General features: G+C 42.2%; 3 protein-coding genes across 3 annotated transcripts in view; 2 read left to right on the forward strand and 1 right to left on the reverse strand.

Moving 5' to 3' along the window:
* Nucleotides 1-373, forward strand: part of LOC308092433 (transient receptor potential cation channel subfamily M member 1-like) — a gene marked incomplete at its 3' end in the record, with an annotated part of 1,812 nt that extends 1,439 nt beyond the window's left edge. The window contains exon 5 of the mRNA XM_080438328.1: nt 195-373. Within this exon, the coding sequence (XP_080294454.1) occupies nt 195-373 (179 nt within the window). The remainder of the gene's footprint in view (nt 1-194) is intronic.
* Nucleotides 374-509: 136 nt separating this feature from the next.
* On the forward strand, nt 510-13,693 carry LOC308092203 (transient receptor potential cation channel subfamily M member 1-like; the record flags this gene model as incomplete). Its single annotated transcript, XM_080438050.1, has 15 exons — nt 510-639; nt 3,551-3,651; nt 3,947-4,123; nt 4,564-4,698; nt 5,108-5,248; nt 5,358-5,387; nt 5,491-5,783; nt 6,230-6,458; nt 7,700-7,828; nt 7,997-8,248; nt 8,341-8,515; nt 9,284-9,428; nt 9,998-10,203; nt 11,633-11,765; nt 11,848-13,693. 15 exons carry the CDS (start codon nt 510-512, stop codon nt 13,691-13,693), a joined length of 4,122 nt encoding a protein of 1,373 aa, XP_080294176.1.
* Nucleotides 13,694-14,103: 410 nt separating this feature from the next.
* On the reverse strand, nt 14,104-17,148 carry LOC308092112 (ras-related protein Rab-8B). Its single transcript, XM_080437935.1, has 8 exons — nt 16,953-17,148; nt 16,305-16,365; nt 16,153-16,213; nt 15,939-16,016; nt 15,681-15,770; nt 15,513-15,578; nt 15,367-15,417; nt 14,104-15,258 (listed from the first exon to the last, which is right to left on the reverse strand). Exons 1-8 carry the CDS (start codon nt 17,074-17,076, stop codon nt 15,169-15,171), a joined length of 621 nt encoding a protein of 206 aa, XP_080294061.1. The 5' UTR covers nt 17,077-17,148; the 3' UTR covers nt 14,104-15,168.
* Between the last annotated feature and the right edge of the window lie 566 nt (nt 17,149-17,714).

Below are 17,714 nucleotides of genomic sequence, written 5' to 3' on the forward strand. Positions count from 1 at the left end.
CTTGTGGTGAAGTCTGTTATTACAGCAACACTACATCGAAGACGTTCGCCATGATCACCCTATCATCTTCCTAAATTCTGTGCTGTGCTTTTATAAGATGACAGGATGGATGGATAAATGTACGGAGAGGCGGATGTACAGGTGGATTGATGGGTGATACAGTAAATGACGACCACTCCCCACGTGTGTTTCAGGTCTGGGCCAAGGGGTCCCTCTTGTGTGTCTGATCGTGGAGGGAGGGCCCAACGTCATCTCTATTACCTTGGAGAGCCTGAGGGAAGAGCCTCCAGTTCCTGTGGTGATCTGTGACGGCAGCGGCCGTGCTTCTGACATCCTTTCCTTCGCACACAAGTTCTCAGAGGATGGAGGGTAAGACCCATTCTCTCACTGAACCACCAGCTGTAGTGCTACACTACATACTGTTAATTCAACAACTACAACTGTTAATGTAACCAAATGGACCCTTACGGGTTGTACACCGTCTGACTTACAAATGGATATAATTTAACATGTCGTCACCAATCTGTCCTTCCAGCTACATCAGTGACGACGTCAGAGACCAGCTCATGGTGACAATTCAAAAGACCTTCAACTACAACAAGAGCCAATCACAGCAGATCCTGGCCATGGTCCTGGAATGTATGAAGAAAAGAGAGCTGGTGAGTAGAGGAATGAATCCAAATGAAATATATGAATCCTCCTAAAGGATGTGTACAGTCCTAGGACTGTATCTCCATGCTGCTAATGTCTCACAATTATTCAGATATGAAAAATCCTCATACTGTATGTGACTGATATGTCAATAAATGAATAAATATTTTCAATTGCAAATCATTCATTCTCCATTGTCATTCATTGTTTCCAACTCACTCATCTGTGTATTGATGCTGACCCCATTGAATAAACATATTCCTACACCACCTGCTTGTCATTCCTCCTACTCACGTTGGTCATGTGTGCTCCATCACGTAATCCTGGATATCCACAGCTTCTAAGCATCACACTCAATCCCTCCATCAACCCTAATGTGTTTTACAAACACCCTTTAAAGTGACGGTGGACAGCCGACTCTACGGTTTTACAGCGTGTTCACAAACGCGCAATCAGCGCGACCAAATGCTCTCGGGTGAAACACTGACCCATTAGGTGTCTTCAACAGATTGCAGATTACCCTTCAAAGTGGTTCCCATAAGTGTTTGCACGAGAAACACGTGATGCATAAATAGCAGCACTATTTATGCATCCACTGCAGATTTCTCTTGGGGTATAAGTGATGTGATTAGTACTATGTAATGCCCGCAGCAGGTAATCTGCAGACACCATACATCTGGGCGGGAGAGATCATTGCACAGAGCCACCTGTTTTAGCGGTCCATTACTTCATCCACCGTTAGTGGTCTGCACAACACAGATGGAGAAGAGGATCCATCTTCCTAATCCTCAGGGTCATCTCTCTACTCCATGCTCATTCTCACTCACTTTTTTTTGCTGCCAGAGTGGTATCATTTCAACAGAATGTCTGTATCTTCTGTTCGTATACTGCATTACACTGATAATGCTCCAAACACAGTGCTGTGCACATTTGGATAGACAATGTTGTTGTTGTTTTTTTAAGACGTACTGCAGGGAGCTTTTTTCTGTGCCATTTTACTTTCCACTGATACCCAATTCAGACAATGTGACAGGTCATCCAAGTTTCTGAGCCAGCTCTGTCTGGCTAAGTAGGCAATTCATGGCCCGTAAAAACTGCCGTGACTAAACTACAGGTGATTCAGTGTCACTGTCTAGCTCCCACATAATCCTTTCATCCTAAGTGCATTCCATGTGAACAGCTGGGGCAACCAAATGAACGGCCTCATTCAAAGGGTCGCATTTTGCGCCGATCTACTGCTCTGGAGCATTTAACTTAATTACTGGCTCATCCTCGCACAAGCCTCTCTACTGGGGGGGAAAACAGCACTGTGTTCACACTGGTACTGTCTGCAAGATCACCACAAGTTTTCAGTTCAATTGCTTTATGTGGAGGCATAGGGTGCTCATTATTAACGCATCCCGAGACCAGCTCAGAGATCTCTGGCCTGACGCCACACATTCATGCCAACATAATCCCATTTAGCCGTGGCTGCTCATGTGACATAGTGACAGGCCAGTCAGTGTAATTGCATTTGATATAGTCCACGGCTGCAACAAGGCAAGTCCTATCACTCCATGAAGGAGCCAAACATACTTGTATGGTCCGTCACAGAGAGTTGCAATTGAGCTACCTAACCATGTGAAGTGCATTAATGTACAAATTAATGAATAAGTTAAGTCAGTAGTTCTCCCGGGGACTTCCAGGGGTCCTTGAGGGGGTTCCAGGGGGTCCCCAGCAAAATTAGTTAATATAGCTTCAAAATCAGTTTATAGGCATTCTGAAAATAGCTGGTCTAGCTGGTCTATATATTTTTGAAACATTTTAACAACACAATTTATAATTTAGGCATTTAGCAGACACTCTTATCCAGAACGACTTACGATAAGCAAGCTAAACACATACATCAAACACAAATCTTGTATGGGGGTCCCTGGCACAAAATATTTTCAGATAGGCGTCTGCAGCCAAATACATATTAATTTAACGGTCCAAAGTTTGAGTCATAATAATACATCCAATTTATATAGTGCTTTTCTTTGTACTCAAAGTCGCTTTACCCAACAGAACAAAAAATAAACAACTTTATCAAGAGAAAAACTAGTGGCCCGGACGGCTGTCCTCAGGAACACTTTGAGTCTTTGACACATACACATGTAGACTGGGTGCACCAAGTATTCTGATTCCCAGACGGCCTCTCCACCCACTCAGCTATGGCCTTCCCATTCACAGGCCCACATATAACAAAGGAATCAAAACATGTCACACAACCCTGCCCTTAGCCTCTCAATGGGTTTGAAAAATTCCCCTTGATGGCAAAAGAAAAGGAAGAAACCTAGGGTGTCATACCTGTCCATGTTGGACAGGTGCGCAATAGGTGTCGACTAATCACAGTTATATTTCATCGATCCCTGTTGGAAATTCCTTGTCTGTATTTGACACATACAGTATACTACTAAGCACTGAGCAGTGCCTGGGGAGTCAGGGACCAACGCCAGCTCTAAAGCCAGTGTCTTGGTCAAGAGCACTGACAGGATTATGTCCGTAACATGAATGAATGAATGTCCAGTCAGTTGTAATTAATCATAAAGAAGATACCCTATAAAGAGTCGGAGTAACCACCCTTTTTATTTCTTCATTTCTTCACCGATTGATTAATCCCCACTTTCGATTCTCCATCCCTACATTGTGCTCTCAGTCACTCTCTCCTTGATGTCTTATTTTCTGTCAAATATAGATCACAGTTTTTCGATTGGGTGCAGAGGGACAGCAAGATATTGAAATGGCAATTCTGACTGCCTTATTAAAAGGTATTACTTTAGCATACAACACAAATCCCACAGCAATATTTTTCTCACTATACTACATTTCAGATCACATATATCCATCTATCTATTCTTTCTACTTTCTGTGTTTTCAGGCACAAATGCCTCAGCTCCAGATCAGCTTAGTTTGGCTCTGGCCTGGAACCGAGTGGATATCGCCAAGAATCAAATCTTTGTCTTTGGACATCACTTACCAGTGAGTAGTGGTCACCTCAGTGGTATAAGTATATTCATAGAGATTGGAGTAGTCACACACGAAAATAATATATTTCGAAGAGAATATATCTATAAAAATATATATTTATTCAGTGAACAACACACCTTTCCTTATGAAAAATGATACAAAACATCACTGCTGCTTGGGCATACAAAACCTATGAGATTTATCAAATAATAATCATCACAGCCTAATGGACCAATACACAGGTGTTTACATAAGAAAAAAGAACAAATATTATTGCTCCTTTAACACCTATTACTATTTGGGCCAGCCTGCTAGTTCCCTAGCCAACAGTACCGCTACTGCCGTAGTCCCGGCCCAGGAGAAGCCGAAAAGCCCTCCACCTGCACGCAGCAAGGCCCGCAAGGGAAAGGGCAAAGGGAAAGGGAAGGCGAAACCTGAACCTCCAGAAGAGAAGGATCCCAGGAAGCTGGAGATAATGAGATGGGTAAGGCACAAGTTCACCATATCATGACTATATGCCTTTTTGTAGGTCAACCTGGAAGTTACACACACACCATGGGTTCCCATTGGACTTTCCCAATGGAATTTGTGCATTGGGTTTTGGATACATTAATCAAATAAGCTCTTGTAGCAAATAATGCAATATGATATCCATGTGTTTTGTTCAACAAGATAATCTCCACGAAAGAACACTACTATGTTTGAAGCACATGAAATGAATAGAAGTTTATTAATAACTTTCCTCCAGGTTTTAGGGCTGTCTATGGCATTATTAATGATTTATAAAATATTGTGTAGGTCATAATTCTGCTTCAGATTCCTAAAGTAGGATAGGGAACGACTTAATTTTGATTATTTGACGATAACTATGTGTTTGGAGAATATTATCTATTGTAATTCCACATGTATGTAACAATATCTTAGGTGAACTCTCTGGAGCAGGCAATGATGGATGCCCTGGTGATGGATAGAGTGGACTTTGTCAAGCTCCTCCTCGAGAACGGCGTCAATATTCACCACTTCCTCACCATCCCCAGGCTAGAGGAACTGTACAACACGGTGAGCCTGGTAGAGCTCAGATGCCCAAAATACGAATTTTGAAATCCACCAAGTCATGGTGATGAAAGCAACAGACAAAAACGTTACTGTTCATAACTAGAACATCATTCTATTCTACATTGCAGAAACTTGGCCCTGCTAATACACTGCATGTTGTAGTGAGAGATGTCAAAAAGGTAATATGACCCTTTCTTAACCTAGCTATTTCTCTATCTCTATTTCATCCATATGTTCCAAACTACACAGAAAATTACAAGATAATGTATGTTGGACACTAAATAGATACTTAAAATTGAAACATACAAGTATATATGTATGGTTCATAACTATGTGGCTGTTTACCACATAATGTCGCATACTTCAGATGTTTATGATGTTATGTTGAGGCCTTTCTCTGGTGTTGCTGCAGGGGAACCTCCCTCCAGATTATCAGATCACCCTCATTGACATTGGTCTAGTGTTGGAGTACCTGATGGGTGGAGCCTACAGGAGCAATTATACCAGGAAGGCTTTTCGCAACCTCTACAATAACCTGTATGGACTAAAAAGGGTATGTTTGAGTGGAATAAACTGAAAAATGAGGCTGTTCATCACATCAAATTGTGTTTGATATTGTACATAATATTAATTGTTTGTTTTTGTTTTGTTTTTTCCCTCAGCCAAAAGCTCTGAAACTTCTCGGGATGGAGGTGAGAGTTTGTCCTTTGTGTGAGAGTTTAAATGCATTCCTAAAATGTGAAAATGCCTGTGTCATTTATGGAGCTCATTCTCTGCCTTTTATTATTCTGTCAGGATGATGAACCACGGGGGAAAGGCAAGAAAGGCAAGAAGAAGAAGAAAGAGGAGGAGGTTGAAGTCGATTCGGACGACCCGGAGGTCTGTCGGTTCAAGTTCCCCTTCCATGAGCTGATGGTGTGGGCAGTGCTAATGAAGCGTCAGAAGATGGCACTGTTCCTGTGGCAGAGAGGAGAGGAGGCCATGGCTAAAGCACTGGTGGCCTGTAAACTCTACAAGGCCATGGCTCATGAGACCTCTGAGAGTCAACTGGTGGATGACATCTCCCAAGACCTGGAGAACAACTCCAAGTGAGAGCCTTGTTATTAGTTTTTTCTCCACTGATACATGAAATTTGATATAAAACCTCTCCCTGATAGTTCAGCTGCAGTTTGCATGCCATTAACCTCGATCTCCAGGCTTTTATTTCTGCTCAAAAAGAAAGCCTGGACCAAGCTGTTGACGTTTCTGGCATAGGAAGTGGGAGTCAACCTTTCATTTCCCCAACCAACCAGAGTGCAGTGGGCGTCGCTTCAAATGCTGTGACATCAGGGCTCTCAATGCTGCACATTGGGGGAGGAGGAGGGGCGCGGAGCGGGGCGGGGGCGGGCGCACAGATCGGTGAACCAATGGGAGCTCACAGATGTTTTCGCCGGAGATTTTGAATCCACCCCTCTATGCCAGATATCAGACGCGCTGGGGCAGGCTAGCATGCCATTGACTGATAACGTGCTACTTGTTTCTCTGTGTTTCATAGAGAATTTGGAGATCTTGCCTATGAGCTCTTGGACCAGTCCTATAAGCATGATGAGCAGGTGGCTATGAAACTCCTAACATATGAGCTGGTCAACTGGAGTAACTCCACCTGTCTCAAACTGGCGGTGGCTGGCAAGCAGCGAGACTTCATTGCCCACACTTGCAGCCAGATGCTGCTGACTGACATGTGGATGGGCTGCCTAAGAATTGGCAAAAACCCTGGTCTCAAGGTAACATGGCAACAGCCAAATGCACAAGAAGCAATTCTGCCTTCCATTGTGCCATCTATCCACTGTTACTTTGTAATGTACCTTGTAGCATTTTTTCATGCACCTCATGTATGCTGGACTGTATATTGATTTGATTGTGCCTTCCTGTCTCTCTTCCCTATTCTCTTCCTGTAACTGCAATGTTTTAGAGCTTAGACGAAAAATCATTACACCCCCTTTTTTTTACATGTAATTGCGTGATGTGACAATAAAATTCATTCTGATTCTGATAGGTGAGAGCGTAAAGGTTTGGGAATAATAAGACTTAATTCTTGTCCATATAGGTCATTCTGGGTATTATCTTTCCACCTTTCATTTTGTTGTTGGATTTCCGTCATGGAGATGATGCCTATGCAGAGGGTGGAAAGGAAAAAGAAGATGACAAAAAGGTCAAGATCTTTTTTTTTTTTTACTTGATTCTGATACTTGTAGCTCTTGACATGAGGCATTGAAGTTCTGTAACTGTGATGCTGCTATTTCTATTATAGGGAGCTAATACCGATGCAAATTCTGAGAAAGGGGATGAAGAGGAGGGCAGTATTAAAATCCGGAGGGTTCCTATTGGCAAAAAGATCTTAGAGTTTTACAAAGCACCTTTTACCAAATTTTGGTTCAACACTGTAAGTATGCTGGAAGAAGGAATGTACTGTAGGTTATATTGAGCATGTTGGGTGGCCAACATGTTTTTAATATGGAAATATATTTCCATGGTGAAAATGTGTTTTACAAAAAACATTGTAGATTTTTTTTGTATATTCTGAAAACTTAATATAGACACACATAGCGGCCCTCACAGTGTGTGTAGAATATAATATGCCCATATATGGAGATCCCTGATGTCATCAGTAAATTCCCATATATGGACATGCCCCCTTTTGTGCCCAAATATGGAGCTGACTGATTTGTTTGCGCCTGATGCCATGACGACGCATTGAGGTTAGACAACACATTCCATATTTGGGCATAACTGCATTGGGAACTCCTTCAGTCATAGTGACATGAGTGTGACAACTAGGTCCACCGGCCGGTCCTCCCTTAAGTCAATTTTAATATAATATATATATATTCTAATTTATTCATTTATTTGCTGTATTGGAAGTGTCTTCACTATTGTGAAGATAGTGAATAGAAAGTATCTTTCATTCAACAACAGGTATGTTCTTTTAATGATATGACTGTATGATTGTCTCTTTTTTTGGTAGATTTCCTATCTAGGCTATCTGCTGTTGTACAACTATATTATTCTGGTGAAGATGGAGCGATTGCCATCGCTTCAAGAGTGGATTGTCATTTCTTACATCCTCACCCTTGGCTCTGAGAAAGTCAGACAGGTAAAAGGCAAATATATACATGATGGCTTGAACACAAAATGTATTCTTCACAAATCATCTAAATAAAGGCATAAGTAATGTTTAGACATTATTATAAATGTCAAATGCAGCTCTATTCTTGCTCGATTTCATGGTGAAGTCTCTACGTGCCCTTTGTACTCTGCCCAGATTCTGATGTCTGAGCCTGGGAAGCTGAAACAGAAGATTAATGTATGGCTAGAAGAATACTGGAACATCACTGACCTAGCAGCTATCTCCACCTTCCTTATTGGCCTCTTGCTGCGACTGCAGCAAGAGCCTTATATGGGTTATGGCAGAGTCATCTACTGTATAGACATCATCTTCTGGTACATCCGTGTATTGGACATCTTTGGAGTCAACAAATATCTTGGACCCTATGTCATGATGATAGGAAAGATGGTAATGAAATATTCATTTTGAATTAGGATGATGATGATAGGACTGCCTCATGCTAAGGGTAACCCAAACATATTTCCTCCAATTTCTTCCAGATGATCGACATGATGTATTTTGTAGTGATTATGTTGGTAGTGCTCATGAGTTTCGGGGTGGCCCGACAGGCCATCCTGCACCCGGATGAGGTACCCACATGGCGCCTGGCCAGGAACATCTTCTACATGCCCTACTGGATGATCTATGGAGAGGTTTTTGCGGACTCGATAGACCGTAAGACTAGAGTTCATAGTAAGATTCTGTTTCCTGATCCTGGGCAGATGATCAGTTTTATATTAATTTATGTGTCTTAAATCCCTGCAATGTGGTTTATTTTTTAATGGGGTTGTATTCACTATGTTGTAATTAATCAAGACGTTTAGCGCCCTCTGCTGGCAAGTGTGAGTTCTGACAGGCTCTTGTTTCAATACGTGACCATAACATATGTTGAAGAACCAAATAATCTCTTCAGAAATGATCATCTGCCCTTAAGTTGAACTCACATGAACTGTGTTTCTTCTGTAAAGGTTAAGATATATTTTAAGGTCAAGGACAATAATAGCCGTTTTTCGGAAATTGACATGATTACATTTTTTTATCCCAAAAGTTGCATGTTTGATTCTCTGGTACTTAATTTGTTGGCTAAAATCATAAAATGTAGCCTGTTTACTTTCATCCCAGTTTCACAATAGCTTTATAAGCCAATTGAGAAATTAAATGAAATTATTGGTGTTTTTGCCATAGTAGAGTCATGTTAGGATGGTAAAAACATAAAATATTGAATGTGCATTATCTTGACATTGACAGAAGTATGGTAAAAAGCCCTGTGCCCGTAGATTTTAACACTGTCTCCCCATTTCCCTTCTACTACTATGCTTTTCTGGAAAGTCTATGCAATGGAAATCAACCGTGAGTATTCTGCTCACAACATTCAAATCAATGTGACAAAGTGAATGTCCAAATAAATACAATTAACCCCCACTTTTACTCAAATTTCTTTAGCTCCTTGTGGTGATCATTTATATGATGAGGATGGAAAGAAATATCCACCATGTATCCCTGGTGCCTGGCTCACACCTGCCATTATGGCCTGTTACCTCCTTGTGGCTAACATCCTTCTGGTCAACTTGCTCATTGCAGTCTTCAAGTAAGCATATCATTCATATATTACATTGCCTGGTAACTTTAAAACTGACAACTCAGATCAAAATAGAAATACTCATCATTGGAGCAGAGGCATAGAGAGAGAAACTGACCTCTAAATTGAAGTCACTGGCACTCTGTCCAAAACATCAGGCTAAAGACTTAGGTGTCAATGTCATCATAGACTCTAATTTGACCACATCAGGAATGTGAAAACCTGACATGGTTTTACAACAGGTATCCATCCCGCAGGTCCTCTTGAAGGTGTCTCCTGGTTGTTCCAAGACCCACAGTGAGGCCACTATGGCCCCAACTTGTGGAACAGCATGCCAGAGGACATGAGGGTAGCATAGTGTAGATATTTGTTTTAAAGAAAACTTAAAACACACCTTTTTAGCCTGTTTGGGCTCATATTTAGTTTTTCCTTTTTTGGCCAGTTTTTATTTCCACTTTTTTATGTTGAGCAGTTGGATTTGCATGTGATGAGTGACTTATGCTATATAAATGAAGTTTGATTGATCAAAAAGTTGCTTGCCTTTTTGTACTCACTGGCCGTTGCTTCCTTTTCCATAGCAACACCTTCATGGAAGTTAAGTCCATCTCCAATCAGGTGTGGAAATTCCAGAGATATCAGTTGATCATGACGTTCCATGACCGGCCTCTCCTGCCTCCACCCCTCATCATCATCAGCCACCTCTACATCGTCTTCAACAGGATCTTCCGACGCTGTAGAAAGAAGAGGCCAGAAGGGGAATTAGACGAGAAGGACAAGGGCCTCAGTTAGTCTCCTTTGCTACCCATCTCTCGAAATGTATCTCACATAATGAATTTGAGAATGATCCACTGCATGATTCTGGTATATTCCATATCAAGATTTAGTGTTTTCATAAATATGAGTAACCTGGTGTCCCTATTTTGAGCATGGGATTATAGAGCTTGAGGAACCGAATAGAACATGGCGCCACTCCATTGAACTGTTCAATTCTGTTGCCCTATTACTCTGAATGGTGTGCTCATTCTATATAGGCAGAAATCTAAAATATTCTAAAATGTAAAAGTTCAAAAATAGCAGGCGGGGGGGGGGGGGGGGGGTGTACCACTGCTCCAGTGATTGTGTTTTAATTGCATAATATGTATAGATGCTATATTATGGCAGCCAGTGGTACACTGAAACTCACCTCCTACTCCTACAGTAGACCTCTTCCCATGTTCTTTCTCCCTGCTTTTCTACACGTGCGCGTGAATGAAACAAGTGAAAACAAACAGACGCAAGCACATATGCACGCAGCAACGAAACGAGTCAAACAAACACACGCACATAGCACCAACACAAATGAAATAAACACACTCAAGCACGCACGTGGCACCGGGCCAGCATGCGTTTTCCCCATACACACCCATAAAGTTCACCCCCCTTCCCCCTCCCCCGCTGGCACGTCGCACGCTGGAAAAGCACGTGACTTCCATTAATTGAACTCCCCTCACACACCGACACATTGTCGCACATCTATGTGTGAGTGGGCCCTCGACACAAATGAAATCAAAACACACACGCAGGCATACGCACACACGCTGTAAATATTTACATACCGATAACGTCTCTCTCTCTGTTCAACATGAACTCCGACCCGACGGCGACCGTCAAACGATTTGTACCTCGCGGTCATTATCTATACAAGATGGGACTGTAGTTTCAGAAACGCATTATTCCTTTTTACACAATCACTGACAAGAAAAGACTCGCACTTCACAAACATTTCCAGCGTGATAGTTCCTCACTTCCCAGACTACTGCCAATCACAGCGAGGACCCGTTGTGTGTCCACGATGTGATTGGCCAGTAGACCAGGAAGTAAGGAACTAATGAGAAAGACCACAATTTTATATTATGGAAAGAGAGCCAATCGGAGACAAACATCACAGGTCAGGGGGAGATGTATGGTGCGGGATCGGGATGTGGTCCAAAAAGCGCAGTGAGCACTTAGTGTGATATTTGGCTTGATTTATGTATTTTACGCGACGCATAAGTTATAACAGGGGTGTGCGGGCCGGACAATTTGTTCTCACGAGCCAAAGTTGCCCCGCGGGCCGCCTATTGGGGAACCATTAGTAGCTAATCTCACCCTGGAATCCATGGCAATACTCATACTTGACCCCATAACTTAATAAGCATTATTATCTATATAATATTATGAATTGTTTCCAACAGAGCTGAGGCTTAACCCAGAGGAGCTAAAGGCTCTGTACGAGTTTGAGGAGCAGTGTGTTGAGGAATACTTTCGGCAGAAGGAAGATGAGCATCAATCCTCCACTGATGAGCGCATCAAAGTCACTTCTGAAAGGTCAGTTATCCTTCGAATTATTATATTCATAAAAATTAAAAATCATGGCATCTTCTCCTGACGTTCCTGGTGTCCTTTACAGAGTAGAGAACATGTCCATGCGTCTGGAGGAGGTGAACGAGAGGGAGAACACCATGAAGGCCTCCCTGCAGACGGTGGACCTGCGCTTGGCCCAGCTGGAGGAGATCCACGGTCGGATGGCGGTTGCCTTGGAGAAGCTCGCTGGAGTGGATAAGTTGGAACTGACCCGCAGTCACTCACGGAACTCATCAGTCGGTGACCATGGCCTCTTCCGCCAGGGCAGCATTAATAGCGCTGATGGTTACAGTCTGTACCGCTTCCAGATGGACATGGAGGAGCAGAGAGACAGGCAGAGGGAGGAGAGGCAGAAGGAGGCGGCGGCCCAGGATGTGGCTAAGACGGGCCTGGAAAGTAAAAAGAGTGTGAAACAGACTACTCGTCTCAGCATCAAGGAGTACGGCCATACCTTAGATGTTGTCGGCATTGACAGGTCACGCCCCAGCTCATGTGTGGATATCCTTATATCCCCATGTGACCAGAAGTCTCTCACTGGGGCAGGAAGTGGAGAAGCCATTTCCCATGAGCCCACAGAGATGGCAGCGGATCCGCTGGACAAAGCACTCCTGAAAGCAGGCTGGACGCCGGATAAACTGAAGCCGGTCAGCCCCCTCTCTCCAAAAAGGGCTAAGTCCTTGATGGGTTATCCCATCGAAGGCCAATCCCCATCTCCTAGCTCAAGGAGGAGAACTATGAGTACCTTGTTAAAACATCCTGACGATATACCAATTGTAGTGCCCGAGATAACAGTTCAACGCACAGAGGGGGCGAAGCTGCCCCCACCAACATCCTCCTCCCCGAAGAGGACTAAATCTATGAGATACTGTCCTAGTGAGAGCACCTCTCCTACCACACAAAGGAAGAGGACCATGAGCGGCATCATCTTCAACCCAGCCGATGAAGCACTACAACCTCCAGACTACAGATCTCTGGTGGAGCAGGTAGCTAAGGCACCGAATCAGTGGCCAGCCAACTTGGAGTACAAGGTGCACCCCAGCCTCTCTGGACACATGCCGAAAGTGTCTGTGGTCCAAACCCTTGCCCAGCAGCTTGATGCTCTTTCACAGCCGACGGAACCTAAAGAAGAGGAGCATCCGACTGAACTAGCTTTGTTGGAACCTGCAGAGAGGGCGAAGCTGCCCCCACCGACATCCTCCCCCAAGAGGACTAAATCTATGAGATACTGTCCTAGTGAGAGCCAAGTCACCTCACCTACCACACAAAAGAAGAGGACCATGAGCGGCATCATCTTCAACCCAGCCGATGCAAGCGATGAAGCACTACAACCTCCAGACTACAGATCACTGGTGGAGCAGGTTGCTAAGGCACCAAATCAGTGGCCAGCCAACTTGGAGTACAAGGTGCACCCCAGCCTCTCTGGACACATGCCAAAAGTGTCTGCGGTCCGAACTCTTGCCCAGCAACTTGACGCTGTTTCACAGCCAACGGAACCTGCAGAAACACCTCCATCTCCATCAGATCCCAAAGAAGACCAAACAAACATGCAAGAGGAGAGCACCCCAAAAGACAATACTGATTTTCTAACCGTAGCAGGCACAACTTTGTTCCCCTCCCAAAGACCACAGAGCTGGAATGCTGGTGACAGGAAAGCAACGCAGCTGGCTGTGAGCAGCGGGCCCAAAGCCTCCACCAGTGAAACAGACATTGTCGTAGCATGCGAAGTGTCAGTGCTTAAACCCGAAGATGAGGCCATGAGGTTGGAACCAGAAATTAAAGTGGAAGACGCACAGGAGAACAAAGGACCAGAAGAAGTAACAGACTTGCGGAGGAGGAAATCCATGCAAGGAGGAACAGAGGAGAATAATTTCTCGGAAGGGACTGACCAATAGGAAATGGAAGATACCTGTTAGGCCTGATTTATACTTAGTTAGTTGTGTGCCAGTGTCACGCACAGAAAATATCAGTTCTACAAGCTCATAACGTGCTGCAATGCAACACGTTGTGAGCTTGTAGATCGGCTATATTCAGTGCCTGACAGGATGAACAACCAAGTATAAATCAGGCGGAAGAGTTGCTATAGAGGGGAGAACCAGAAAAGAAGAAGGAATCAAGGATTGGCAGAGAAGCATGAAATTGAAATGAGACTGCCGACTGAGACAGAATATTGACCATGTTTTTAAAGCTGCTCTCACACTGGTGGGGAAAATAGAATGGCAATTAAAAGACGTTACCAAATTCTTCATCATCAATAATCACTAGCCAGTGGTCAGTGCGGAAGTGAAATATATCAACATGACAATTTGTTTTGAAGATCCACTTTCTTTACTCTCTTTATTTTAACTGTTGCATTGGTGTAACATATCATACAAAGACACACATTTACATTCTCTGTCATAGTTTAAGGAATTCAACATATGCATCTTTGCCAAGTCAGTGTCTGTAAATGTTTGATGTACTGTATATATGGTGAAAATAAATGTTAAATATAATCACTAATTGTCGATACATTAGCTGTGGCATAATATATGCTGACAGAAATATTTAATTTCAACATGACTGACATAATACTTTTAAATAACATTTGTAGGTATATTTTCTCTTGTGTTTAATCACAAACAGCTAACCAGTGCCCTATCTATTTCATGCAAAGGCAAATACTGACATTACTGTAATACAATGTATACATTCAAGATCTTTCCAGGAATCCAACAACCTATCACATTTGAACAATGACAAACTACCACTGAATAAATAAACGTTTTACAAAAGAGAAAACTTTATGCCTAATTAAACATTTTGTTGTCTGTCGTGACACTGTTGTTGCTGGCTGACAGGCATTAACAGTTACACTGAGTTGTGTTGCCTGTACAACATGAGGCTGAATATCATTATATCAAGTTACATGAACAAAGACATACATTCAATGCTTGCACTGTCATGATATAATATGTGACAAAAGACAGTATGTGGGAAAGGCCTGAATATGAAGGAAACTTAATATCCCTCTTTACATTTGTAAGACAACTGTATGTGTCTGGGACATCAGAAATAATTAGATGCATCCACTGACATAAAGTGGGACGATATCCATGATAACAGATTTGCTCCTTTCTCAGAGTTAAACACTAAGCGAGGGCAACTTATACAATAGCTGACCATCAATGCACAAGTCTCTAAACAGAGCAGATATCCAGCCTTCATTTCTTATACTGTACATCCTCTTCTGTTTTTACACATCATGAAAGGATCTTGTCCATCTGCACGTGAGCTTCACTTAGCAGTACAGTCATCAGAACATGACCACCACTACTGCTGTTATAAGAATGTCCCGAAAGCAGAAAGCCACCAACAGACATGCTCCTCTCTAGAGCAGTGAACACTTGAAGAATTTGATTTTCTTTGACTTTTTCTCTGTGATTTTGATAGGCCCGCCAACTCCTGGGTTGCTGTCAGTCTGTCAGAGGAAAATTAAAAAGGAGGCAAATCTCATAAGCATAAAACAAATGTAATCATATATGCAAAGTTTAGTATTGATTTTAGTAGATATATGTATTGTACTTACAGTCTTCGTACTCAGGTTATTCAATATGTCTCTGCCAATGGTATAAAAAGCCTATAGAAAAAACAGTGTATAAGAATTAATTATATAAATGATACATGGCTTTTAAGTGTGCAGAAACCAAGAAAAGTAAAGTTCTTTCAATTTACCTCTTCAACATTTAAGCTAGACTTTGCGCTGGTTTCCAAGAACTTAATTCCATAATCAATAGCCAGCTGAGGAAAATAGAGATTCAGTGTTGATAAAATTCATTGTCCAAAATCATACAGTGCATTTGAGCCCACTTGTCACTGTCACTCAGTAATGATCTATCTCACTTTTTCACCCCTGTCTTTGGACACCTGTCTCCTGTCAGTCATGTCACATTTGTTACCCAAGATAATCTTCTCCACATCAGATGATGCATGCTGGGGAAGAAAGTGAAAGAGGCATCAAGCATCAAGGAAAGTCACCAAAACTACTAATACTGAGTGTTACTGTATATACCATGCTTATATACCAATTCTATAAGTGAAATAAATGTAAGCTACTCCATAAACTACAGCAGATATTTGAAGTTTCAAGTCAAAGCTCACCTCTTCAATATTTCGGATCCAGTTTTTTATGTTCTCAAAAGATTTCTCATTACAGATGTCATAGACCAGTAAAATCCCCTGTACAGTTGTGGAGAGAAATATTTTTTTTTACATGTATACTTATACACAATTTCACAGCCCCAACAACACGTAAGAGATTTCCCTCTCTAGTTAAATCGTGAGAATCACACAGACAAAGGCTGTTGTGCCTCACCATGGCTCCTCTGTAATATGCTGTAGTGATGGTTCGGAACCTCTCCTGCCCTGCTGTGTCCCTGCAGAAACATGAATCATATTAGGAAATGCATGTTCATGTGGCTTGTTTAGCCTACTAGATATATGGAGCTGGAACCATTTCACACTTACCAAATTTGAAGTTTGACTCTCTTTCCATTCAGCTCTATTGTTCTGATTTTGAAATCTATACCTGCAGAACAATAAAAAAAAAAAGCACTGCTAACATATAATGATAGAATAAGCGTACATGCATAGATTAAATACGGAATACGTCTATTTCAGGTAGGTTACCCTATTCAGCAGGTAGCTCTACATTACAATAGGCGGTGGCTGGCTGTTATAAAGAATATTTACCCACTGAGATCTGCCTGGCAGATTCGACCAGTGTTGCCATGTCGGCTTATTATAAGCGACTTCGGGCTTCTTTTTCTGTAAAGTTACTTGTAAATATTGGTGGTTGCGGTTTTTGTGGGCTTGTTTCTAAAATGTAGTTGCTTATTTGGGCTTTTTCCCTAATGTTGTTTAAACCAGTGTTTCTCAAACATTTTCAAGTCAAGGACCCCCACATTAATATGTATTTGTTTGTCTGCCCCCCCATGTGAAAATATTTTATGCCAGGGACCCCCATACAAGATTCTTGTAGATCGGCTATTTTCAAATAGCCAATGTATAATGTTTAAAGGGAGAGGGCCAGGCTCGCTTCTTTTGGGCTCGTTTTCATAGACCTGGTTGCTTGTTTCTCTCGCGAAACCTGGCAACGCTAGTATAGAGACTCACCTATTGTTGATATGAAGGTGGTGTTGAAGGCGTCCTCGCTGAACCTGAACAGCAGACATGTCTTGCCGACACCGCTGTCTCCAATAAGCAGTAATTTGAACAGGTAATCGTACGTTTTCGCCATTAAAAACACTTGTGTCCTACATTAATGACGGTGTAATAAAACTGAGAAGGATCCCCTCTCTGTGGAAATCCTCACCAGCTGTCTGTAGCAGTGTTGCCAGGTTTTGCGAGACAAATAAGCAACCCGGTCTATGAAAATAAGCCCAAAAGAAGCAACTTCAGGCCACATGAGCACTTTAAACACATAATTATGCATCAGCTACTTGAAAATAGCTGATCTACAGGCTAGCGTAGTTTTTAAGACTTTTAAGGCAGAATTTTTCTCCGGCTGTATCATATGAATGAATCATGTCATAAACGATGTCAGACTTTGGTGCTATAGAAAAACAACCCCAAAGCTGCTTATAATAAGCAGACATGGCAACACTGGTCTATAGCGGCCGAGGGCAGGGAGGAATGACGTGACGTCACGTTCACCCTACGCATGATAGTCTATGTAGTTTATAGATAGACATCGTCCTCCTGAAGCCTATAACTTTGAAAACCAACACAATATGGAATATAAGAGCATGAGTCATGGCTTTTGCTTTAATATTGGTTATGTTCTCATTACCAATTAAATGTCTCGATCATCAACATAGTGTTTTTTTTTAATATTTGTTGATGATATGTATTATTGTGTTATTGTTATACTATGTT

Source organism: Gymnoscopelus braueri (genome assembly GCF_963280865.1).
Source record: "Gymnoscopelus braueri genome assembly, chromosome: 9".
Taxonomy (NCBI): domain Eukaryota; kingdom Metazoa; phylum Chordata; class Actinopteri; order Myctophiformes; family Myctophidae; genus Gymnoscopelus; species Gymnoscopelus braueri.

What these genes read in the sequence shown, in the direction of transcription:
- LOC308092112 (XM_080437935.1), bottom strand. Translation starts at nt 17,076, where the DNA reads ATGGCGAAAACGTACGATTACCTGTTCAAATTACTGCTTATTGGAGAC. An exon ending in CTAGCTTAAATGTTGAAGAG is followed by an intron (nt 15,418 to 15,512) that starts GTAAATTGAAAG and finishes TTTTTTCTATAG; the next exon opens with GCTTTTTATACCATTGGCAG. An exon ending in ATAACCTGAGTACGAAGACT is followed by an intron (nt 15,259 to 15,366) that starts GTAAGTACAATA and finishes TTCCTCTGACAG; the next exon opens with ACTGACAGCAACCCAGGAGT.